Source organism: Heloderma suspectum, chromosome 4, assembly GCF_057233095.1.
Source record: "Heloderma suspectum isolate Gila_16-S chromosome 4, 16-S_ref, whole genome shotgun sequence".
Classification (NCBI taxonomy): domain Eukaryota; kingdom Metazoa; phylum Chordata; class Lepidosauria; order Squamata; family Helodermatidae; genus Heloderma; species Heloderma suspectum.
The window spans coordinates 172134744-172161720 of record NC_139461.1 but is presented as its reverse complement, the minus strand read 5'-3'; the positions used below and the strand labels follow the sequence as shown (position 1 = coordinate 172161720).

Below are 26977 nucleotides of genomic sequence, written 5' to 3'. Positions count from 1 at the left end.
GTACAGTGCACTGGAATCTGGAGGAGGCAACAAATCCCCCATTTCGGACGGTTCATGGGGGTGGTGGGGGGAAAACACCTTTTTTGACTCCAGGTGAATGGCCGTGAAATGAAAACATATTGTCCAGATCTAGCTGCTCCTCACCAGGGCAGGCCGCAGCTCTCACTTCTGCACCAGAGAGTTTGGGCACACGGACAGCAGCAATATAACCTCATTTGAACTTTCGTGGATTTCTGTAAAGAACATGACTGCTAAGTAAAGATGCAAAGGCCTGGAAAAGAAACTGGAACATTTTGGGAAAAAACAGTTTTTCCCAGTTTTTTCCAAGGGACCCCCCCCCCCCCCAATGAACAACTTTGGATTATGAAATATTTCCTTTTAGAATTCAAGAGGAGGTGATTAGATATTATTACCAAGCCTTTACTCCCCCCCCCCAATTTCTAAAAACTATGTAACAAGACTTTCCTAGAAGGACTGGAGATGTAAAATCTCTGGAAATAATGAAGCCACGGGGAAAAATATTTTTTTAATTCTCTTCATACGATTCCTTATTAAAATTACTGATCCAGCATATCTTTTACTAATAGACATTTATGCTCAGTTTCCCAACATGCGAGTAGAGTTACCATTGTGCATTCTTGACAGCTTTGGTTTTGTTCTATAGAGTCCTGTGTTTCTGATGCTGTAGCAGTGAATAGAGTCACCGTATCATAATATGGAAGAAAACATGCATTCTTGACAGTTTGGGTTTTGTTCTACAGAGTCCTGTGCTTCTGGACTTGTCTTCCTCTGCCTCCAGTTCTTCCTGCTTCTTCTGGCTTTTAGGATGACTCAGATGTTTCAGGGACTACTTGCTGAAGTTCCGTCTGGTCAGACATAAATTAGGCACCTAAAATATGTTATGTATAACTTGGTTTGCCCATAAAATTAATCATGTTTGGTATATTAAAATTTTAAAGTATAGTGTATTCAGACAATAATTACAAATTTACTGAGTTCAGTTTTTAAAGTTTACAAATATAACAATAATTTTATGAGTAAACAAAGTTATACATAACTTTAGGAACATAAAGTCTGCTTTATGTTCCTAAAGCAACCTTGCTCAACCTGGTGCCCTACAGATGTTTTGGACTACAATGCCCAGCATTCCTGACCAGTGGCCATCCTGCCTGAGGCTGATAGGAGCTGAAGTCCAAAATATCTGGAGAGCACCAGGTTGGGGAAGGCTGTCCTGAAGCAACAAAGTGACTTTAGATCTGTAAAGAGTGCTAAAAAAAAATAGCATTACTTGTTCTATTTCCCCCCAAATTTCTGGTTTTCTCCCCAAAACACAGAAAATCCCACCGTTTTTTCCCATGGCTTCAAAATTTCCGGAAGTTTTACATCTCTACTGCTAAGAGGTCTCTGGTGAAAATGTCTAGCCCTTTTACAGAACTACAAGTTCTAGGACCTTTCCTGTAAAGAACCTTGGGAATTACAGTTTGTAGGGGACTGAGAATTCTCTAATAGGGAACTTTAGCCCCGTAACATGACAACTGATACACAGATTTGTAAATTTACATTTGTAGTGTAATAGTCATGCCGGTTATTAGCACAGATGTTGGTTCAGACAAGCCACAACCTTCAGTATCAACTTACTCTTTCATCAAGGGATGCAGCTACCATAGTTAACCGAAATAGAGTCAAAGACCTTTCAAGGCCTGGAAGCTTCCTGAGGAGAATATTCATTGCTGGTGCTTCCACACTTTTCTTCAACACATTGAACAGATACATTAGAAGAGACATAATTTGATGCCCATCAATGGACAAATTGTGTCTTAAATACCTTTTAGGAGCCTTTGGGTGTTTCTACATTAAGCACCCCCCACACACGCAAAACCCCACATCCTTTCCAGAGCTTCCTGCTTTCGGTTTCTTTGCAGGATTAGGAAAGGCTTCTTTACACAGCAGCCATGTGGTTTGAACTGAGGGAGTGCCTTCCTTCCTCCCTGGCATGTGTGCAAAGGAGTGTGTGTGGGGGGGATCTTGTTTTCGTACCTTAACTTTTGCTGTACTGTTTTCTCGCAGCCCCCAGGAAACCTCTTACTTCTGAGTAGACATAAAATGTAAGATTGTGCTGTAAGTCTGCAACCCTTGGCACACTTACTTGGGAGTAAACCCCATTGAACTTAACGGGGTGCTCTGAAACAACAGAGGACATTGCTTCTGAGCTTGGTGGGGTGGGGGATCAGATGTGTCTCCCTTCGTTGCAGGGAGGCATTTTACCCTCTTCTCCCTCCAACTGAGAAATGCAGAGGCAGGAGACACAATCAGCAGGCGATTCTTGCCCTCGCTCCTGTCAAATCCCATCCTGACTGCATCCCCAACAAGTGAAAACAAACGCCCACAGCAGGCAGGCACAGCGGTTTCTTCTGCTATTGGAGAATTTCACAGGGAGGTCATGGCGCTCCTGTTCCGTGGGCTGGAAAAATACATATTTTTGCGTTTGGGGAAAACATGAGATAGATCAGAGGAAATGGCGGGAGACACCCTGGAGGGTAACTGCATCACCTAAACAGCCCGCAAACTTCCGAGAGAGAGCCATCTCAATAGCAGGATAAAAGCTCCGGGTGATGGACCCCTTTATGTATTCACCCCGGTGATTGTATTCAGAATATGAATTTAAGATTATCCAGCATCTTTCAAGTTTTAAGTGGGGAGAAAGTGTGGAGGAATGTTTTGGGGGTGGGAAGATAACCACAAGCTTGTTAAGTGCTGTCCCTGTCACTCCAACCCATGTGTGCAGGAAACTAAGTCAGTGCCAAATACCCCCTACTAATTCTTGTTCCTTAACCATGGAAAGAGAGGGACCCATACTGTCTGCCAAAACCTTGCATAAATTAAATATTTAGCACACACCAGCTTGCATGGCAGAATAACCCACAGGGTTGGGCTACACCATCTCCCACGCCCGCGTCAGAAAGGCATCAATACAGAAATAATAGCTGGGTTCCAAGTCCCAGGCAGGGCCAGTAGGCATCAGAGGCTCCTTGCAACTGCACGGTAGAAGCATCCTGTTCAGGCAGCCCTTGTGAGCCCCTGCACTTCTTTGCTACCGCCGAACCGGCCTCTGCCGCAGCACTCTAACGGAGAGGGTGTCCGCCCACAAGAGAAGTTCATTGATCTGGGCCAAGCCCTGCCCAGCAACTTTGGCACCGTTCACTTCCAGGATCTCGTCCCCAACTCCTAGCAGCCCAGCATAGAGTTTAGCTGTGCTGGCGTCTGCCATCTCCTGGACGTAGATACCTGCCAAGAAAGCAACAACACCAGAATTCAGTATTTAGAGATGTAAGATTTCCAGGAATGTTGAAACCGGGGGTGCGGGGGGGAATAATTTCTCCCCAGAGAGAAATGGAAAGTTTGGGGGAAATGTAAATATATGTTATGCATATTTTCTTATCAAACCTAGACTTATTTTGCTGGTTTAAAAATTATAACACATCATTCATAACTTGTTATATAAATGTACTATTTGACATATTTATGGAATTTATATGCATGTTTACTCGAAGTAAGGCACACATGGTTTATTTTTATTTAAACTATTTTTATACCACTTAATATCCTACAATCTCTACACTGTGCACAACACAATACATATAGAATACAGTATAAAAAACAATGTAAAAAGCAGTATAAGAACAATATAAAATGATGATTAAAAACATTAAAAATATTAGTGTTTAGTGGAGCTTACTCCCAGGTAAGGGTGCACAGGACTGCAGCCTCAAAATTATAAATGCCTTAGTTTTGTACATCAAAATTGCAAATATGGAGCTGTAAACTGCTGCATCCTTTGTTACCTAATCCCATGTGTTTCAGTTTTTTTCCATCTGAAAAGCAGGGGGAAAAGCTGAAAATAGAAACCACAAGATTTGTAGTAAAGAAGAGCGTTCCATCCAATTACTTTACAAAATCAAGATCAATTTTTTTCATCTATTTTGGCACAAAGATTGAATACATTTATTACAAAATATATTCATACAGACAGTGGTGTAGTGGAGCCGGTCGCGATGGGGTGTCGCTCCGGCACTTTTTTTGAAGCCAGCCCCCAGCCGGGTCGCACTCTGCTAGAGAAGAGGAGGGAGCAGAGGGAATGCGGGCCGCTGCCTCTTGGCTGCTGGCCAAAGGAAGTGAGCAAGCGAGAGAGGGAGCCTGAGGGAGCTCTGCAGCCTCCTCTGCCCCACCTTCTCCTCCTCAGCTCTTGGCTTCTCCGCCAGTCCCTGCTCCATGCCTGCGCGCCCGGCGCTGCCCTCGTCTCCTGCAACACCGGCCACCCGTTCAGGGCTGCTGCTGGCCACGGCAGCACCGGGGGGTGGGGGTGCTGTCACCATTATTTACTTATGGGGCAGGGTAGGTGGCTGGTTTGTGCCAGTTTTTAGGATTTATCACACAATCCGATGCATGTTTACTCAGAAGTCAGTCCCACTATGTTCAATTGCCAGTTGGGCTTTCTTTCAGGTAAGTGTGCATAGGACTGTGGCCTTAGCTGCCTTCCCAAGATCTCTATAAATTTATTTTGAAATAAACACCCATTGGATTGCACTGTTAATTCTTGAACATTAATTTCTACAGTAAGCAGAATTGCCAAATGCAACCTGCTTGGTCAGCTACACTTTTTGGTACAAGGTTGGCATGTATCTGGGCAAAAACCCTGGTGGAGGGAAGGGAAAGAGAAAAAAATCAGTTGAGGGAGAGGAGAAAGAAGGTGTGAGTGTGTGTGTGTGTGTGTGTGAGTGTGTGAGTGTGTGTGTGTGTTTCGATCCAGCTGGGTGTGCGGATGTTTCTGTTGAGTGATGGGAGAGATATAATGAAGGAGCTTAGGAAAGGCTAATGGGTGATGTTGGGGCACTAAGGGAGTGTGCAAGGGGGCTGTTTACATAAGAAGGGATCTGTCCATGAGGGCTGAGTTGAGAGGGTGAAGCTTCCATAGAGTATCATATTTTGAAAACCTAAAATGCTTGTGTTTGAGTGAGTGTGAGTGAGTGGGTGAAAAAGATTAACACCCCTGTCCTTTTCCCCAGACATCCAATTGAAATGCCACTGCCTTACTCTCAGCTGCACTGTTTTGGGATCCCAGTGGAAGGCTGCATATCTTTCAAGGTTGTACAATCTTAGAAGGGGCGTGGCTGTGAGGGGCGTGGCTGTGACTTTCACAAAGGGACCCTGCACTTCTGAATTTGCCACTACACTACTGCATACAGATGAATATGGTTTTATGCCAGAGAGGCATATATCAGATGCAATATGTAGATTTTTAAATATCCTGTATAATGCTAAACTGAAGAAACAGAAAAAGGCTGTACTTTCACTTGATGCACTTAAAGTGTTTGATTGCATGGAATGGAAGTATATTTTGATCTTATGAAAGTGATGACTACGGGTGAGACGTTTATCAAAACTATAAAAAAATTATATGAAGGCGCATGTTCAGTAGTGATGATTAATGGATTGGATTGTACCTCTACAAAACCTGTACTTTGTAGAGGTACAAGGCAGGGTGATCCTTTATACCCATTAATATTTGCCCTACCTATACAGCTGCTTGCAGCTTCCTCGAGAGAAAAAAATAATATTACTGGAATAAGGATAAAAATAGACAGCATAAAATCAATTTGTATGCGGATGACAAGCTTCTCCTCCTTCAAAATCCAATTAAAAGTATAGAGCCTTTAAAACAAATATTGGAAATTTTTAATCACTATACAGGATTAAAAATTAATTATGAAAAATCTAAATTACTATGTATAGATATCCCTTTAGAAGAACAAAAAGAAATTAAAAGAATATCCAACTTAGATCTTTGTTATTCTGGTCTTAAATACTTAGGAATCTGGCTAACAAAAAATACAAATCAATCAATAGAAATTATAAGAATGTTTTTAATACTATAAAAGAAAAAAATACAATATGGGCTAAATTAAATGTATCTCTGTTAGTCAAGCTTGCAATAGTAAAAGCTCATATATTACCAAAATGTTTATTCTTGTGTCAAACTATTCCTTTGTATCCAGGTGTTAAAAAAAATAAAATTTTGGCAAAAAAGATCAGAGAGGTTTATAGCTGGGAACAATAAAAGTTTAAGATTTGTTAATAGTGTAAAGTATAGACCGGCTCCAAAAGCAGGATTGTACCGAATTTAATAAAATACTATGAAGCCTTTCAGATAGCTGAAGTTGTTAAATTTATAAAACTGGATAATGCTCCTGATTGGACTCAGATAGAAGGATCTGAAGATACTAACTTCTCTGCCTCTTATTTATATCTACCAAAACTCCCAAGAAATAAAGTTATAATATAACAATAGTCCATAAGTGGCACATGAAAAAAGAAAAGCTGGGTACGCACTACCTAAAACCCGGCTCTTCTTGCTTCGTGTGCACATCATCAGCCCCGTAGGTGCTGCTCAGAGAACGAGAGAGTTGCTCTGCTCCCCTGCTCGGGGATTTTTACTGGAAGTGCTGAATTAAGCCCCTGTAGTTTACCCTACACCCCTCCCCTCTCATCCAACACTGGGGTGAATCCCCATCCTGTATCCTCAAGAAAAAGCAAACCTCAGTTCATCCTCACCAAGTCCCTATCCTAAACATAACAGTTACCCAGGAGTAAGTCCCATTGCCCCCTGTGACATCTACTTCCAAGTAAACATCCACTGGGCAAGATGGAATCCAGGTGAAATTCATAAATCCCCTGCTTGAGACTGCACAGGAGCTAGATTTACTTCTTACTGGGGAGCAAAACTTACTTCCAAGTAAACATGCACAGAAGGGGCGGGGCTTCACAGAGACTCTTGGAGACTTACTTCTTACTGGGGGGAGCGAAACGTATTCCCGAGTAAACACGTCCAGGGTGCTTTTGGACGCAGGCTTCCTTTCCCACTTCTTTCTCCCCTTCACCAGACCACATTAGTTAGCCTTTTTCATTCATAAATACTAGCCTTTGATTAAGTCATTCACAATCACATCCCCAGTTCTTTCATTCACAACCCTGCAATGGCGGTGTTTCGCCCCTTTAACAGACCACAATTACCTTCTTCATTCAGAAATACTAACATCCCTGGTTCCTTCATTCACAACAAAGGTGTTTCGACAGAGCGCATTAAATTTCATCATCCAGAAATAGCAGCCAGTCTCCCCTGTTTTGTTTGTGATTTTCCTGCTTGTGTGTGTGGGGGGAGGGGGAGGAAACAAGAGTTTCGGGTAGGGGAAGTAGAAGTGGCAGCCACAGCTGCCCTGCCTAGCATTAGCAGAGGGAGGCTGCAGCAGTACTAATAATGATCAGAATAACAGACACTGTTGTGGCAGCACCCCTAAGCCCAGGGGGAAGTAAGGCTCAGTTTGTCCATCCCTACTTCTGAGTAAGCATGATTACCCAGGGCTCAATGAATGAATATTTAAAGGGAGGGGCAGCAATTGAGCAGTTTTAAGAAAAAGTGCTGGCAAAGGAATTCTCCCGACCACTCTGCTCCTTGCAGGCAAAGTGCCATTGAGGGCAATGAGTTACTCTCAGGTAGACATTTAGCCCTCTGCTTTCCCCATGCCCTTGCCCCATGCAACTTTCCCTTCTGCCAGTCAGCGCTGCTTCCACCAGCCTGCAGCAAGGCCAGCTGAGGTCACACAGACTGCCGAATTGCACTGAAGCTGCTGTGATGGAAAAAAACACATCACAAAATGAGTACCAAAAAAAATGGATTTAGGGCAAGAAACGCCATGTTAACTATGTAACATCTAACTCAATCAACTTTGGAGAAGAGTAGAGCCAAAGGAAAAGCCTTGTGTAGATACCACCAGTAGCTGGATAACCTAGTGTTTTTTTCACATGTGGGTTTTAGATTAGAACTACATTAATTGACTGCTGTGGCATCTAATCAGAACAAGCCCAGAAACACAGAACTCTATAGAACAAAGTCCAAGCTGTCAAGAATGCATATTTACTGTCAGGAATGCAGAAGGGTGACTCTACTTACATGGTGAGAAACTGAACATAAATATCTATCACTAAAATATACTTTAGACCAATAATTTTAATAAGGAATGAAAGAAATAACTATGCTGGGGATCTTAGAGGAGAAAAAAAAAATGTCCACAAATTTCATTATTTATAGACATTTTACATCTCCAATCTTTCTATAAAAGTGTTCTTATTACACAGCTTTTAGAAATCATTTTGGGTGAACTAAAGGGTGGGTAACAATTCCTAAATTCTAAAGGAAACTATTTCATAATCCAAAGCTGTTCAATTTTTCCAATTTTCAGGGAGGGAAAAACGGTCCTCAGAAAAAAAAGAAGAAAACACACACGTTTTTGCCCAAATTTTCTTGATTTTTTCCAGGGCCTCATTATCTCTGTTCAAAACACTTGAGATCCTAATAATGCCCTAGAGAAGTGTGAAGGTTTGAGGCCTACAGAGGCAAGGAAAAGAAAAAGGTCAGCCTAGAGGCTTGGGTTTTTGTTGTTGTTGGGAAGGAGTATCCCCGAGAAGAATAGTTTCATTTCCCCGGTTAAGTTTCATTTTCCTGAGTTTGGTTTCATTTCTCCAGGTCTGAAACAGTACTTTCGGTTTGGGGGAAGGAGGGGATATAAAAGGGGAGAGAGAGGGAGAGAGCAGAAAGAGGGACACCAGAGAGAAGAAGCCCAGAGCATGAAGAGAGAGTAGGAAGAAGCAGCCTGGAGAAATCTAAGTGCAGCTAAGGTAGAGGAACTTGCATTTTTGCAACCTTTATTTTCTCTCAATGCCTTTTGTATCACTCAGCTCTATTCTGTAAATACCTTTAGTTGTAATTTTCTTGCTTTAATTTACCAGTAAACTGTTGTGGTTTGTCTGGTATGTCAGTCACCCCATGTCTACAGCCTAAGCCCCACATTATTCAGAAGGGGAAGTTTAAAGGAAGGAAGGTGGGACTCTTGAGGAGGTAGGAGACACTTAAGGTGTTGCTCAGGGGGTCCAGGCCATAAGGGGAACCCTGGCAAGAAGTATGCACAGAAATGTAGAGCCTGTTTCCCCCTAGTGTCCTCCTGTGGGACCGAAACATGCTACTGCAGAAGGGCCCATGGTTTACTCTCTGAACTTGGAAACTGCCGACTTCCTCCACTGGCAGTACTCCTGACAAAGCCAGCACCACAACCCGGACCACCGCAGCAGCTACTCAAACGCCATGCTTGCCAAGACATTAACAGGTAACCTAAACACACACGACTCCTGGGTCCTGGCTATGGACATGCTGAAGTGGGTTTACAATACACTTGTACAAGGTCAACATTTAAGAAAATGAAACACAGAAGTCACAGTTCTAGGAGGAAGAAGTGCACAACAATCAGTACTGGGACATTATAGACAGGACTAATCCACGTCATGAGGTGGCCCGTACCTCAAAGCCTGCTACCAGGCCATGGGCCACAGCATCTGTACCAATCTTCCCCAACTTGATGCCCTCCAGTTGTTTTGGACCTCAATTCCCATCAGGCCCAGTCAATGGTCAGTGATTATGAGAGCTGTAGTTTGAAATGTCCAAAGGAACCCAGGTTGGGGAAGGCTGATCTATACTGTTTGCAGCAGAGCCTGAATCACCTCCCTACCAGCTAGTAGACCTTATAGTTGTCCAAAATCCTAGAAGTGGGCCTACCTCCATGTATACCTGCAGGGCACAAACGTTAGCCCTGCCCAGGTTGGCATCTGAAAATCTTAGTGGAAGCATGAGAGGAAACTCAACCTAAACTGCTGATTGCTTCAGCCCTTTTTGGCTTATTAATTCTAATTAATAATTATATTATTAAATATAATCTGAAATTGCACTTCTGTACCTTCACAGCAAATTGACTGCTCTGAATAGCAGGCAAGGATTTGTCAAGTTCAGCAGAGGCCCGCTGTTGAATAGGGAAGAGAACTGGCACTGTGTCCCCCAGGTTGTGCCTTAGGGATGAGCCCAGTGGGCTCACAGAGACGAGCCAGAACGTGTCCAGGCCCACATGCTGGCTGCACTTTATTTCAGTTTTGTCCCTCAGGATTGCACTTCACATTACAAGGGTAAGATGGGGTATTTCAAGTGTGTTTCCCTTAATAATATTAATGTGGGGCTGGGAAGAATCAGTGGATGCTTAACCTTCTGTCTGCTTGCTGATTCTCCTCTTCAAATGTGCCCCAGCCTTGCTGGGTAGGATCAGACTAGAAGAAGCCGACCTTCAGGAAAACCCATCAGGGGGTCTGCAGGGGGGAAGTAACAGGCCTGGGAAATGTTCAGCGCTTGAACACTTGCCAGTCCTCCCTTGCATATGTCCCCACATTCAAGTTAACCAACAGATGGGTGCTTAGGGAATGTGTTCGCTGATATAAGTTGTAGTTCCACCTATAGTTTCCTGGTACTAATTGGTGCACTCCCTTTGAACACCCTCCCCTTTCTTCTGGAACGGCAGGTTCTTTTTTGCTCCCTTAAATAATGCTGAAGTGCATTCTATGTTCATGCCAACAAGCCTATAGTCACAAATTGAGTGTGTGCATCTGTGTGAAGTGGCACAGGGAGGGCATTTCCTCTTCTATTTCAAGTAAGTTTGCCAGAGACTTTCTAAATGTTTAAATGAAAACTGAAAATTCGGAGAAGAGACTGTAGCCTGCAGTACCCCAGAGCTACCCCACTAAAATTGATGCAGTGTGCTGAATAAGGACAGGTAGGAACCTTGAGATGAGACAGTAATGAAAGCTGGTTTCTATAACCAAGTAGTCAATCCCCAGGTTCGGGGCTCCTTCACACTGAGTTTTTATCCTGCGACTGAGATTGCTCCTTCACGGAAGTTTGCGGGCTCTTTACATGATGCCGTGAACCTCCAGGGTGTCTCCTGCACTAAATGCCCTTTGTTCCGTTATTAAATAGATCGCAGATAATGAGCTATCAAATTACCCCGTTGCATTCTGCTTCAGTTTCCTCTGTGAAAAGAGTAAAAGCGGCAAGAAGAGGAGCGAGATCAATGAAAGACAATAGAAGACTCAGATACAAGGAGAAGGAGGGGGAAAGGGAGGGGGGAAGAAAGCGCGTGTAAAGGGAGTCAGTTGTGATCCTGTATTTAAAACAGAAGCAGAAAGCCCCGTTTTAAATGCAGGATTTTAGGCTGGTGTAGAGATGCCCTTAGTTTGTGCCAAAAGCTATTTCAAAGTTGGGCACAGGAAGGCAAATTGTGAATAGGCATGCAAGTGCATCATCAACACGAGAAAAAGGTTCTAATAAGAGGAACAGGATAGTGGCTGGGAAGAGTTTTGTCTAAACCAATTAAAGGAAGGTTTTACCTCTTTAACAACAGAAAAGCTTCCTGGAAGTGGGGAGCTAGGAACCAGAGCTGGTCAGGTCTGGCTGCACCCCAACTCATCTCTAACCGTTGCTATGGTGGAGACAGTGCCGGATAAGTCTAGGGTATTGCAATGAAAACATTACATTCCTGGAACCAGAGTGTTCAAGGCCAAAACAAACACTTGTCATCTCAGTCACAAATATTGCCACATTTCCCAGAACCTGGGAACATCTGTGTTCAATTACTCTTGCCATCTGACCTACTTTGGGACAGTCTTAGCCTAAAAAGACTTACAGTGGGATCCTAGCATAACAAGGCGTTCGAGTGATTTCCAGAAACTGCCTTTCTACTAGTGTTTCAGTGTTGTAGGGCGGGATAGCCCAAAGTGGGTGTGCTAAGGGTTACAGAAGCCTGATGAGGCCTATATGTTGGGGAATCTTTCAGCTGTTTTTGCTTCCCAGCAGCAATAGAAGTATAGTAGAAAGTATATTAATGGACTAAGCAGTAATGCAAGCTCAATTTAAAAAAATCACATCAAGTAATGGTTTCAGCTGACAAAAATACAGGCAAGTCATGGTTTAGAGCTGCTTTCATTTTCCATCTGCTTAGCAGTCCCATTTCTTTGGTCCAGAGGCAGAGCAACAGCAGTAACTGTGGTTTATCAATTTAGACATTACACCAAACCATAGTTGGTGTAAACAATGATTTCAAAAACCTACTTTAAACCATAATCTCTCATTCTGGTATGATGTCTGAACTGAGTCACAGGGTGTGTTTCCACCTATCAGCTTCCCTTTGTTTGCAACTTTGTTGCGATGTTTCCCCAATCACATCTTCTCCTTTTCCAGTTGCCACAGTGCTTAAAGTCCTGGCTTATCATCGCTGTAGCCTGGGGCTCTGTGCTGTTTCCACTGAGCTCTAATCGAATTATTTTCTTGATGGCTGGGTGGAGTCTGGGTGGAGTCTGGGTTGGGTCTGATTACCTCATCCGTATTCCCGCCTCCTCGGCCGTGTTTCCAGGAAAACAGAAGGAGAAGCTAATGGAGGAGTACAGGATTTTTTAAAAAGGAATCAGCTTTGCTGTGAAGAGAGGATTCCCCCCTCCCCCTTGTTCTCCTTTCCCCTCAAAGTCCAGATGCACCTGCAATTCAGGAGCAAGCCTCATTGAGCACAATGGGAGTTACTTCCAAGTAGACACATATATGCTTGTGCTGGGAAAGGCGGCGGGGGAGAACACAAAGATGGAAACTAGCCCCCATTTTAACTCAGAAGACCTCGTTGACCACAATGGGAGTTACTTCTGACAAGACAGTAATGGGTTTGTTGTGGGAAAGAGAGTGAAACCAGTCCCCATTTTAACGCACAGGATCTCTATACAGAAGCTGTGAATGAGTTACGTCCTAAGGCAATGGCCCAAAGCCTCAAAATTGCGCTTAATCACATTTAAGGAATTGGGCTTAAAAGTGTGCCATTTCAATTGAGGGGGAATCTATGTAAGTTCTGTTGTAGGCATTCAAAGGCAAGCCTCATTCAGCACAGTGAGAGTTACTTCTGAGGAGACACTAATGGCTTTGTTGTGGGAAAGAGAGTACTAAAGACAAAGACGGAATCCAGCTCCCATTGTAACCCGCAGGATAGCTATAATGAAGCTGCGAAGGACTTTCTTCCTAAGGCAATTCATTGGAACCTCGCTTGGTCACTTAAACCGCTTAAACGCGTTTAAGGAATTGGGCTTTAATGTGTGCCATTTCAACTGTGGGTGAATCTCAGCCTCATCCATCGCAATGGGAGTTACTTCTGAGGAGACACTAATGGGTTTGTTGTGGGAAAGACTGAAACCAGCCCCCATTTTAACGTGCAGGATCTCACACTTAATCACATTTAAGGAACTGAGGGCTTTGATATGTGCCGTGTCAACTGAGGGGCTTCTCTGTTATTTCTGTGGTCATTGAGAGGGCAAGCCTCATTCAGCACAATGGGAGAAAACCTTGTGACTGGGGTCATGGGCTTGACTGGGGTCATGGGCTGTGTTCTAGTGCTTATTTTCAGTGATGTTTTAAAAGTTGGTCCCTCAGCAACCTGCTCCAAAATGGCGAAGAAAGTTCCAGAAAACAGGGAGGGAAAGGGTTGGGTCACTGAGGTCAGAGCGACACACCCACAAAGGCTGGGCTACACGTCCCATGGGCAGGACTATGATACTGGACCCAGTATGATTGTGGAAACAGGTCAGTAATGGAGCTGTGGTAAGCTGGAAAAGTTGGACTATAAGCAGTCTCAGAAGCGGTTTTTCAACAATACAGGGCTGGTGCTGAATGGCCACAACGTCATGGAAACACAGAGACCTCACCGCACAGCCAGGTTGGAGTAAATCGCTGGTGGAAACACAGCCACAGAGATGGAATGACCCAAGGACAGCACTCAAGGATGTAGGAGCTTTCAGAAAGATGGCTCCTAGCACTGCCAGTAAAAAGGTACTGTGCAGTTACTCCATCTTTCCCTCCTTAATGGATTTTCTATGGTACCAAAATTTTAAAAGGCAGAAAAAGCAGTTGGAAACACAGGAAGGTAACAAATGGAAGACACCATTCTTATTCCCCAAGAAAATTCCATGAATGAGGCTGAGTGATTGTATAAAAGCCTCATCTGGAAGCACCTGTAGAAGTAGGTTTCCAATCTTTGGGCCAAAGACAGAGCTCAGAAAGTAAAGTATTTCTAAAGTAAGGACTGATGTGATTAATGTGGTGCAAGACCCAGTTTCTGCAGTTGTGTGTGTGTGCTTGTGCAAAAGGAGACCTCCAGGTTCACAATCATATATTTTGATACTGAGCCCAAACTAATTCAGAATTAATTTGCAACAGGGGTGCCCCTGAGGAAGAATTATATTTGAAATGCATTGCGCTCAATAAAAAATAGTCCCTTGTATATATGGAGATCTTCCTTCCTTCCTTCCTTCCTTCCCTGGAATTGGTGCCTTCCTGTTTTTTTGTTCTTACAAAATGAAAGTCAGACTGAAGCGCTGCCGAGGCAGACAAACACAAGGAGTGGCAGCAGCATCTCTTTGCTGCTCAGAACACTGAGCAAGCCTGACCCTGGAAGCTTTGACAGGGGTCAGGCAGGACTATAGCACCTACTCCAGCCTATCGGATTTAAGAAAGCTCCTTGCTAGACTACCTGGTTTCCCTGCAGATCCTTCCTTTTGCTAAAAGTTGTGGTGGCACACAGAGGATGAATTCCCATTTCAGAGGTAGTCCTAGGTTCCAGAAGTGCTTCAGGCTTGGGTTTTGACAAACTGGCAAAGAAAAAAACGGGCAACTCTTGTTCTTATGAGGTCACAACAGCTTTTCCTAAATGTCCCATGGAGAAATGAGAGGGAGCAAGACAACCAGGAGGGGAAGCAGTTAGAGCTTAAAGCAAATCCAGTGGGCTTGGCATCCCACTGTTGTGTGTTTGAAAACCGCTCAGAGGGAGAGGGGGTGGGGGAGGGGGACACTGGAATGCATCTGATTCAGGAATCACAGAGTCTAAGAACCTCTCTGGTACCCAGATGTACATTACTTTAATGGTCAAGCTGCTGTGGAAGTGTACTCACCACACTGTGTACCAATAAATTATATCCTTTTCAAGCAGAACCAATTCTGCCAGTTTGCAAGAGAAGGCAGCTGTTCTCTGCAAGGACTGGCTGGTTACTGCTGGCATCACAAACCCATGTCCTCCCTGCATCCTGAGAGCAATTTGGCAACTCATTTTAAACTGACTTTTTAAAAACCTTAGAGATGAACATTTAAAATTTAAACTATTGTGGGTTTGTTTGTTTTAATAAAAGTTAGTTTAAACTAAGTTGCCAAACTGCTTTAGGGATGAGAAATGAGGAACTGTATGAGCATTTATTAAATTAAACTTTAAATTAATAAATACTCATGTGCAGGGAGGGACAAGCAGGATGGCCGCCCTGGGTGCCAAATTCTGGGGGGGACAAACCACCTCCTGAAGGTGGTGGCAGTGGAGACCGCCTGGTGACGGCAGCAGTGCTCTGGCTCTTCCCAGCCACTGCTGCATACTGAGATCAATGCCTAGGTCTGAGGGGTTCTCAACACTGTGCTAATATGCATTTGTAGCCTCTAGGAGAGATGTGCGATGTTAGCAGGGAAAAAATAGTTGGTATATACAGCACAGCTCCACTTCCAACTTTGCAGAAGAGTATCGACTGCGTAGCATTAAAGGTTCTAGCATGGAAGCACAATATGTTGTCTGCTACCTCCCACACCTGCCTGAGAGTTAAACTAGATGAGATGTTGAAGAAGTATGACCAGAAATCCTGAATCTTTTCATTTCCTTGAAAAGCTGCTGTAGGAGTGACAGCATGGCCAGGGAGAGGGCAGCCATGAGCAGTTTGAATAGGGATGATCTGGCCCCGTGGGCTGAAAGAGTTGGCCATCCCTGTTGTAAATTAATGGATTCTGTACATGAAAAAAGACACATAAATACCCCCAACTGAAAAATAAATATTTTAAGTCTGCATTGCATTTTTCTCCAAAAGGCTTGGCACAAATTATAAAATAAAATAAATGTCAGCCATCATCAGGTGAAAAAATTATTTTAATGGGTACCAGAAGAACACATATCTGCCTTTGCTAATCCCACAGACACTGCAACAAACAGTTTAAAAAGTAAACTCATGGCCCATTTGTTCAAGATTTCAGGCAACTGGCTACACAGAACATACCTGTATCAGGGCGACCATTTCCTGAAGAGACACGGAATCCGAAGTTGCCCTGTGGGGAACGCCGCAGCTCTAGTTGGCTAGTTCCATCTGGGAAAACTTCTACCACCCGCCCCACAGTTCTCGCCAAGTTGGGGGAGCCAATGTCCTCCACGCTGAGGGAACGCCGGCATTGGGCTCCTGCTTTCCTGGAAGGAGGAGCAAACAATGGAGCACCCGGAAAACACATATTCTGTCTCATACAGGATGAAAGGAGCCTATGTGGAGCTGAAACCTGAGTTCAGGGAGTACGTGGCCATTGCATCACCCATCATGGGATCTAGCTTCTACGCCTTGGTTTTTCATGAAAGCAAGTTCCTAGCTCTCATCATAATGGGAAATGCGTGAAAAGGTGGAAGCAGTATCCAGAGCATTGAGTAATTGGGATTCTTGAGGCGTGAGCCTTGCAGACCAGTCCTATGCATATTTACCTGTACAAGTCATGTTGTGTTCAATGAGGCTTACTACCAAGAAAATGTGTTGAAGATTTGTATTTCTTTCATTCCCTCTCCTAGGACACTACTTCTTACCTCTGGTACACATATTGCCAACCCATGTATCAAAATTCTCACCATTCCATCCTCCCAGGCTTTAACAAAAAAAAAAAAACAATGTCAGAATTGCTGCCAGAATTGCTTCTGCATATGGATAGTTTACTCTCATCAGAATGCTAGCTAGTTCAGGCTAAAAGTTGTTTTATTTGTTGAACTCCAGTACAAGCAGCATCTGATTTTAAATGGCAAGATGTACCTGTGGCCCTACCAGTTGTGCATGGTGCTTGGGGAACATGACCTTTGCAAATGCCAATACAAACTTGGGGTTGTATCCAATGTTAGTCCTACTTAGAGTAAGCCCACTGAAATGAATGGGACTTACATTAACTATAACACTGGAGACAAACCTTAATCTGCAACGCTTTGGGATTTAATTGTCCACCAGGTTTCATACTTTCCAAGTGTTCTGAACCAGGCAAATGTGAAGTTTGTGCAGATTCATGTGCAACACACGCAGGAGTGGCACAGACAGGAAACGGGTTGATTCGACCATCCCTACGTACTGCATATGCATTTAAAATGTCTGAGTGCCCCCACAAAACACACAGAAACAGCGATTAGGGTCTCCTCTTCTGTGTTTGTTACAGAAAAAGCCAGCCACTGAAATGCTAATACTTCCGTTCACAATAGTAGCATCACATATGCATTGCATCATTTACAGGTAAAGTATGAACCAGCAATAATTATAATATACCATCCCAGATCCTGCAGGACCCAGACATAACATAATCTGTTGCATTCAGTATTTCAGAAAAAAGTAGTCACCAAGAAAAGGAAAAAAGAATGGCCCACAGATAGCCACTCTTGTTTTCCTGGTCCTCACCTGTTAGTAGCAGCCTCATCATCCTTTGGTTCCCCCAGCAGGTAGAGACTGGACCTGTCAGCTTTACCTAGTTGGCAATGCAGATTTTGAACAGAAGAGGCTTTTCTTGGTTGGCAGAAAGGTGACACCTGGCGGGAGAATGGAAGCACTGCAAGTCAGAGCAAATAGCAGCAGGTATGTTTGGGTGAAGAGGAGTGAAAAAAAATCAGTTTTAAACTCTGAATATTCTTGATCCTTCTGGACGTGATTTTAAAGGATTGGAGGCTTTTCACCCACCCACAACCTGGGGTCTCAGGAGTCACCCTATTGCCACAACAAAACCAAATAATGACATATTAGGCTAAATCTGATTTAAACGCTCAGTACCAGCTTTAACCCCCAGCCTCAGAAAGCCAGCCATAGTGTAATGTGGCAGCAGCACTTCTGGAACGTGTCCAGCCACTGGTGAATCTCCAGGGGCAAACAAACTGGGGTGGAGCCACCAATAACATCAACCTGCAAATCCTTGTTCTCTACAGACTTAGGGAGAAGCCAGGAGAGTCAACTGGCTATCTCCAGTCAGCCATGGCCATTTCAATGGAATATGGTGGTGGTCCCCAAAGTGTGCAGGGCAAGTGGAAATCAGTAAAATACACTTCTCTGAATGTTCCCATGCCACTCTGGTTTCCAGCCTGGGTTGGGGACAAAAACTGCCTTGGTCACTCAGGTGGAGGGACGGGAGGAGTGCACTCAATGGGTTCTCCTGCACCTCAGCAGTTTCCAATACTGTTGATCATGGTAGTTTTGTACCACCTCTCCAGGATGGGACTTGGAGGAATGACATTACAGTGGGTGCGGTTCTTCCAGGGGTTGGATCCAGTGATCCCAGCAGCTTTGATGACCCTGTGAGAATGATCAGGGGCGCCACTTTCCTGCCCCCAGTAGTGGTTGTGAAGCAGCGATCCTGGCCCCTTTAGAGTTGCTGAGGGAGAGGCTAAAGCCTCCCCAGCCCAGGATCTTGACTGTCTCTGTAAATGCACAGCCATGAAGGAATGGGGAGGAGTGAAGGGGCATCACAGAGTGACACAAGCACTAGGCACGCCTACCACATGCCCATCACAAAATGCGAAGTCGGTTTGGGGAAGGGACAGACAGCTTGCAAGCGTGGGAAACCTGCAGCCACCCGAAAACACCACAGCAAAACGCCTCTTTGGAAATCTGCATTTTCCAAGTGAAAACTAAGGTTTGGCTGCGAAGTGGTAACTACGTCATATGTCCTGAAGGACCTTGAATGGCAGCAGCCCTGGAGTATGGGGTCCAATTTAGGCTGGTTTGCCAGCTGTGATCCTATTTGGAGATAGCATGTAGGAGAGCCAGTGTAGTGTAGTGGTGAGAGTAACGGACTGGGAGCCGGGAGATCCGGGTTCTAGTCCCCACTCGGCCATGGAAGCTCACTGGGTGACTTTGGGCCAGTCACAGACTCTCAGCCCAACCAATCTCACAGGGTTGTTGTTGTGAGGATACAACGGTGAGGAGGAGGATAATGTAAGCCGCCTTGAGTTCCTTGCGAGAGGGAGAAAGGTGGGGTATAAATGCAATAAATAAAAATAAATAATAAATAGCATGTACGACTTGCCTCAGTTGCACATCCTCAGGTTACATCCAGACTAGACTATGGCAATGGTCTGAATGTGGGGCTGCCTTTACAAGTGGTTTGGAAATGTCAACTGGTACACAGTATTCAGAGCATATTACACTAATACTGTACTAGTTACATTGACTGACTATACATTTCTAGGTCCAATTTAAAGAGCTGACTTTGACCTTTAAAGCCCTAAATGGTTTGGGACTAGGTTATCTGAAGGATGACCTGCACCCATATGAACCTGCAGAGGCCCTAAGATTGTCCTCAGAAACCCTATTTTTTAGCCCACCATTGAGGTTTATTAGACTGGCAAACACTAGAGTCACGGCCTTTTCAGTGGTGGCCCCACACATTTGGAACTCTCCCCAAAAAGATATGTATGAACCCATCCTTGTCAATTTTTAAACCTTCAAAATGTTTATGTTTCAGTCTGCACTTTATTGAAGCATTACATGTTGGGTTTGTAAACTGCTGTTTTTAGTTGGGAATTCGTTGTTGTTCAGTCGTTCAGTCGTGTCCGACTCTTCGTGACCCCATGGACCATAGCACGCCAGGCCTTCCTGTCCTGCGCTCTCTCCCGGAGCGTGCTCAAGTTCATATTCATTGCATCCGTGATGCTATCTAGCCATCTCATCCTCTGCCGTCCCCTTCTCCTTTTGCCTTCAGTCTTTCCCAGCATCAGGGTCTTTTCCAGAGAGTTTTCTCTTCGCATTAGGTAGGCCAAAATATTTGAGCTTCAGCTTCAGTATCTGTCCTTCCAATGAGCACTCAGGGTTGATTTCCTTTAGGATGGACTGATTTGACCTTCTTGCAGTCCAGGGGACTCGTAAGAGTCTTCTCCAGCACCACAGTTCGAAAGCATCAATTCTTCGGCGCTCAGCCTTCCTTATAGTCCAGCTCTCACAACCATACATTACTACTGGGAAAACCATAGCTTTGATTAGACGGACCTTTGTCAGCAAGGTGATGTCTCTGCTTCTTACTATGCTGTCTAGGTTTGCCATAGCTTTCCTCCCAAGGAGCAAGCGTCTTTTAATTTCATGGCTACAGTCACCGTCTGCGGTGATCTTGGAGCCCAAGAAAGTAAAATCTGTCACTGCTTCCATTTCTTCCCCTTCTATATGCCAGGAAGTGATGGGGCCAGATGCCATGATCTTCGTTTTTTTAATGTTGAGTTTCAAACCAGCTTTTGCACTCTCCTCTTTCACCCTCAACAAGAGGCTCTTTAGATCCTCTTCGCTTTCTGCCATTAGGGTGGTATCGTCTGCATATCGGAGGTTGTTGATAATTCTCCCAGCAATCTTAATTCCGACCTCTGATTCATCCAACCCGGCATTTCTCATGATGTACTCTGCATATAAGTTAAATAAGCAGGGTGACAATATGCAGCCTTGTCGTACTCCTTTCCCAATTTTGAACCAGTCGGTTGTTCCAAGTCTGGTTCTGACTGTTGCTTCTTGACCCTCATACAGGTTTCTCAGGAGACAGGTAAGGTGGTCTGGTACTCCCATCACTTTAAGAATTTGCCACAGTTTGTTGTGATCCACACAATCAAAGGCTTTAGCGTAGTCAATGAAGCAGAAATAGACATTTTTCTGGAATTCTCTTGCTTTCTCCATGATGCAGCGAATGTTGGCGATTTGATCTCTAGTTCCTCTGCCTCTTCTAAACCCAGCTTGTACTTCCGGTAGTTCTCGGTTCGCATACTGCTGAAGCCTAGCTTGTAGGATTTTGAGCATCACCTTGCTGGCATGTGAAATGAGCGCAATTGTGCGGTAGTTTGAACACTCTTTGGCATTGCCCTTCTTTGGAATTGGAATGTAAACTGACCTTTTCCAGTTTTGTGGCCACTGATGAGTGTTCCAGATTTGTTGGCATATTGAATGCAGCACTTTTAACAGCATCATCTTTTAGGATTTTAAATAGCTCGGCTGGAATACTGTCATCTCCGCTAGCTTTGTTGTTACTAATGCTTCCTAAGGCCCACTTGACTTCACTCTCTAGGATGTCCGGCTCAAGTTCAGTGACCGCACTATCATGGCTATCAGGGACATTCAGATCTTTCCTGTATAGTTCTTCTGTGTATTCTTGCCACCTCTTCTTAATCTCATCTGCTTCTGTTAGGTCCCTGCCTTCTTTGTCCTTTATCATGCCCGTCTTTGCACAAAACGTTCCCTTGAGATCTCCAATTTTCTTGAAGAGATCTCTAGTCTTTCCCATTCTGTTGTTTTCCTCGATTTCTTTGCATTGTTCATTTAAGAAGGCCTTCTTGTCTCTCCTTGCTATTCTCTGGAACTCTGCATTCAGTTGGGTATATCTTCCCCTTTCTCCCTTGCTTTTCGCTTCCCTTCTTTCCTCAGCTACTTGTAAAGCCTCATCAGACAGCCACTTGGCTTTCTTGCATTTCTTTTTCTTTGGGACTGCCTCCTGAACAATGTTACGGACCTCCGTCCATAGTTCCTCAGGCACTCTGTCTATCAGGTCTAATCCCTGAAATCTATTTCTCACCTCCACTGTATATTCATCAGGGATATGATTTAGGTCATACCTGAACGGTTTAGTGGTTTTCCCGACGTTCTTCAATTTAAGCCGAAATTTTGCAAGAAGCAGCTCATGATCTGAGCCACAGTCAGCTCCAGGTCTTGTTTTTACTGACTGTATGGAGCTTCTCCATCTTTGGCTGCAAAGGACATAATCAATCTGATTTCGATACTGACCATCTGGTGAGGTCCATGTGTAGAGTCGCCTCTTGTGCTGTTGGAAAAGAGTGTTTGCTATGATCAGCATGTTCTCTTGGCAAAACTCTATTAGCTTTTGTCCTGCTTCATTTTGTACACCAAGGCCATGCCTGCCTGTTATCCCGGTGATTTCTTGACTTCCTACTTTAGCATTCCAATCCCCTATGATGAAGAGGACATCTTTTTTTGGTGTTAGTTCTAGAAGGTGTTGTAGGTCTTCATAGAACCGATCAACCTCAGCTTCTTCGGCCTCAGTGGTTGGGGCATAGACTTGAATTACTGTGATGTTGAATGGTTTGCCTTGAATTCGTACTGAGATCATTCTATCATTTTTAAGATTGTACCCCAGTACTGCTTTTCCCACCCTTTTGTTGACTATGAGTGCTACTCCATTTCTTCTAAGGGATTCTTGCCCACAATAGTAGATATGATGGTCACCTGAATTAAATTCGCCCATGCCTGTCCATTTTAGTTCGCTGATTCCCAAGATGTCGATGTTCAATCTTGCCATCTCATGTTTGACCACCTCCAGCTTACCTTGATTCATTGATCTTACATTTCAGGTTCCTAAACAATATTGTTCTTTACAGCATCGGATTTTCTTTTCACCGCCAGACACATCCACAGCTGAGTGTCCTTTCGGCTTTGGCCCAGCCGCTTCACTCTTTCTGGCGCTACTTGGAAATACCCTCTGCTCTTCCCCAGTAGCATATTGGACACCTTCCGACCTGAGGGGCTCATCTTCCGGCGTCATCTCTTTTAGCCTTGTGATACGTTCCATGGGGTTTTCTTGGCAAGAATACTGGAGTGGGTTGCCATTTCCTTCTCCAGTGGACCACATTTTGTCAGAACTCTCTGCCATGACCTGTCCGTCTTGGGTGGCCCTGCACGGCATAGCTTATGGCTTCACTGAGTTACGCAAGCCCCTTCGCCACAACAAGGCAGTGATCCATGAAGGGGGTTGGGTTGCTTACCCCAGACAAAATGCCAGAACAAAGCAATGCAAGCTCAAGTCCAAGTTCTCACATAATTCATAACTGTTCTATTAGCAGGATGGCTGGAAGGCTTGACATTGTTTTACATAAGGATTTTAACATGGGATTCATCTGATCTTCTTATACCTGCTCTTATGCCTTCACTGGCTAATAATAATTCCTTATAGCAGCGGGTTTTCAAACTTCCTACCTTCGCTAATTCCCTTCCACAATGTCCCATCTGCTAGGAAATTCCTGTTCATCTAATCTGCCACAGAACCTCAGCATGGTGTTGCAGAAGATTCTGAGGCACATTCTAGGGTGCATATTCAGTTTGGGGCACCAGCCAGGATGGTTGGGCTTCATCATTGCCTCATGGGAACTGAGAGTGTGACCTAGAACGGTGGACTTCATCTGTAGGGTTGGAACACATTGGGTCACAGCCTGACCTAAGATAGTTTGCATTCACTTTAAGTACCAGCACTATATAAAAATATATAGTAAAAATTAAGTGGGTTCCTAAAGTGCATGTTTGAACTAAATGGTGGGTTCCAGGTCTAAAAATGCTGGCGACTGCAGCCTTGAACATCCCTTTAACACTTACGTGACCATACACTGCAAAATGTGTGTGTGTGTGTGTGCGCGTGCACGTGTGTGTGCTGGGGAGAATCACTGTATGTGGATACGTCATCTTTCAAGGAGAGCTTGCTCACCATTATCCCCAAAGGACCTACATTTCCCTGAAACACAGTTTCAAAATCACTGCCCTACATAAGCCAGGCTAGGTTCTTGCTGCCTGGTTTCATTCTGACATCCCAGATCTACAGCGTCTAGTAGATACACCCTTTGGACTCACCAGCCTCAAGGACTGCAGGGAAGGCGCTTTCTTCATTTTGGGCGAACTGGTAGCCCCTGGGCCTGGTTCCTTAGTGGGCACTGCAGCTCCTGTCTCAGGGGCATAGATCTGCTCCATGCTGTAGCATTGAAACCTGCCCAGCCTCTGCTTGGTGCTCTGGCTCAGGGTGGTGAAGAATTTCTTTAGCCCTGATGTGGAGGAGGAGGAGGAACCCCCTTTCTTGGCAGACTGCTTCTTCTTTGGGTCTGGATAAATTTCTAAGGGTTTGCTGAAAGGCAAAGGAAGCCTGTCAAGACAGTTACATGGCAGGGCCATTCCTGGCTTCATTTGCCAGATCATTATACCCAAATGAGATAAATAATTGAGGGAAGGCCTTAAGAACAAAGTCACAAAGCAAACTGGTGTAAGAGCCAATCTATGCATACAGAATCATGACACAATCCTGTTGGCAGCATAGGAATAAAGGACTCGAGTCAAACACCATCACCATTTTTTTTTTTGGCATTTTTGGTCTAAAACTGAACAGGCTTTCCACCATAACTGATAATATGCAGTGTTTTGTCTAGAGAGATGCCAAGGGACAGAGTGATGCCAGTCTATGCCCATGGAGAATCATAGCCAATGTAACTCAGAAGTTCAGGTTGCACATGATTAATCTTTTCCTTTCACTGTGGTTGGGAGGATTACACCACTTCAGACTGCAGCCAGGTGGGGAATTACATGTCCAAGACAAAGGCACCATGTAAGGAGAGCAAGGGATGCAGTCAGCCTCCCATCCCATCAGTATTTCTGACAAAGCAGTTATTCCGTGAGAGCACCGAGTTCTGTGGCTAAGCTACTGCTTCTACAGACTGACTGTTTGTTAAAAGGGGAATAACGTACTAAGTCGGCATGCCAAAAGGATAAATCCCTTGATATGAAAAAAGTGTGAAGAGACTATTGATAACTTTGCTAAGTTGATATGCTTCTGATGAAAGCTAAGCACTGCAACAACTGCTGTTAACACACCCTGCTTCCCCCACCCACCAAATGTCATCTTGAATATATCCAAATACAGGCCTTTGAACCGTGGCCTACTCTTCCCCCTGCCACCTCCACTAAAACTTGAAATGGTGCCCCTGGGTAAAGTGTTCTCCATCTTCTTCTTTTAATAGCAGTCTGATGTGGCATAGGCCCAACAGGGCTGTGCTCCATACTTTTTTTTTCTTTTTTTTTAATGAATGAGTACATGGCCCCCCAGGCACACATTTCTTTTGATCTGAGCGGCACCCTCTGCTCAGTAGTGGCGGGATCCCTCAGTTCAGGTGAATGGTGTTCCAGGATGCTTTCATCCAAGTAGGTACTCGTCACGAGAATTCCCTACACAGAGAACATCTTCTCTTCGGAGATCTTGGAGCACAGGATCCCCAAGGCTCTTGGACTAGATGTTTTTTTCCAGTCAAAAACTGAAACCTGCCTGTAATTTCTCATGTACGAGGGAGGGTGTGTGGGGTGAAGGAAACAGAATGGTCAGTTCATACTGGAGAAGCCGCTTTGGCAGAGGTAAAGAGGGTTGCAGATGAGCCAATTAATCCTTTCCGTGCCCACAAATATCCCCCCCTCTGCAGCAGCTTCCCTCTCTCCACCTCTGTGTTTAAAAAGCTTGTTCCATTTGGAGCAGGGAAATGGCAGGAGAGTTAACTCCCTGCCCCAGTAACTGCTTCTCTGCTAACACTTGCACCCTAAAGGGGCGTTAACTTGAAAAGAGCGCCACCTGGCTGCAGTTGCACACATGTTTGTCAGTGTGGAACTTAAAATGGAGAAGAGTTGAAGGCTGGATACTAGGGACATGTTTCCCAGGGTGTACACACACTTTTGTTTTGTTCAACTGCTTCCTCTGGTCAAATTAGTTTTGCAGGTCCCTGAAACACCAAAACATCCTGCAAAACCTGTTTACCAAAGGTGAAAGTGTGGCAGGTGTACACACCACCAGCAGTGAGCCTTCTTTAGAACTACCTTCAATCTCCTTTTAAAGATCCCATTATTGTCTGTCTCCAACCTTGGCTTCCATCAAGGCCCCATCAATAAGCTAACACCATACGGTCAAGGGAGTTTGGAGTGTATGGAGGAACAGCGGCCAGGAGACAAGCAAGAAGCAGCAAGAGTAACACTGGCCTGTGCAGGAGAAAGATGATCTTAGGCTGTGCAACAGAGTCCTAGAGGAAACAGCAGCTATTGCACAGAACTCCCCACTCCAGCTGCAAGAGAGTAACACACTCTTAGCCGTAGGCAACACCCCACAATTCTCATTTTACCAAACAAACACAGTCAATACTGTTTCCCTCTCGGAAGAAGATCCTGCCAGGTGCAGCAAACCTCATGTGACTGATGTCATGTCATTGGCACCAATGGGGGCTTTAGGGTGTGTGTATGTGTGCATGTGCGCACACACAGAGACACACTTGCTGTGGTTCCAGTCCTGCTTGCCCCCGCAGCACCTATTTAGGTTTAAAAAAACCATTTACATTAATAGCTTACATGCAATTAACATCACATCTACATTGGCCCTCATATCCAACCCAGAAGTGCCCCGATGGTTAGAGTTGTGTGACGTGCCTAGTGAGATAAAACGCTTAAAATGAAATAAACTTAATAAAACTTGGTATGAAGGAGTTTGATGTAACGGTCTTTTCTTTGAACTAGTTTTGTGTATGTCTTGCTCACATTACACATACTTTATTTCTAAACATGGGAATATGTGCCTTGTGAGAGGTACTGGTATCTTTACAAAAGTAACATGAGAAGCAACACAAAACGTTTAAAACATGGTTGATATCCCCTATAGATTACTTCACAGGGAAACTTGAGAGCCCAAACACAGCAAGCTTATTGCATGCTAAATGTTTCTGCGTTTGAAAACTAACCAGCCATCTTTATTTGGCTGGATAATCTTATCAGACTTTCCTTGTGATCAAGATCACAATGAAATAAGAAACACTATTATGGAAAACTTTACACAGAACCTTTCGTGAAAGAGGTCTGTGTAGACACAGTCTGTATCCTGCTGGGACCTAATTTCGTTTACAAGTAGTCTGAAACATAAACTGGGATCAAAAGGTTTGGCACGCTGAACTGCACTGCGGTGAGCACTGGCGAGATGCAACAGGGGTTTTCAAACTGGTCTTTCATTGTGGCCACAGAACATTATTATTCATATGGCACCATTAATATGCAGGAAGCTTTACAGGGTTACATAATCAAAGATGACAGGGCCCTACCTCAAGGAACTTACAGTCAGTTGACAGCAGAGGGAGGGAAGGTGAGGAGAGGAGAGAAGAAAGTAAGTGAAATCAAA

The 26977-nt window shown here is 44.3% G+C and overlaps 1 protein-coding gene across 1 annotated transcript in view; it reads right to left on the bottom strand.

Annotated features, from left to right (window-relative positions):
- Positions 1-1550: 1550 nt before the first annotated feature.
- KIAA1614 (KIAA1614 ortholog) overlaps positions 1551-26977 on the bottom strand; it is a 58224-nt gene continuing 32797 nt past the window's right edge. Inside the window, exons 7-10 of the mRNA XM_084848184.1 lie at positions 23644-23911; positions 17452-17579; positions 16039-16223; positions 1551-3285 (exon numbers count right to left, since the gene is read on the bottom strand). Coding sequence (XP_084704310.1) covers positions 3092-3285; positions 16039-16223; positions 17452-17579; positions 23644-23911 — 775 coding nt within the window. The 3' untranslated portion in view covers positions 1551-3091. The remainder of the gene's footprint in view (positions 3286-16038; positions 16224-17451; positions 17580-23643; positions 23912-26977) is intronic.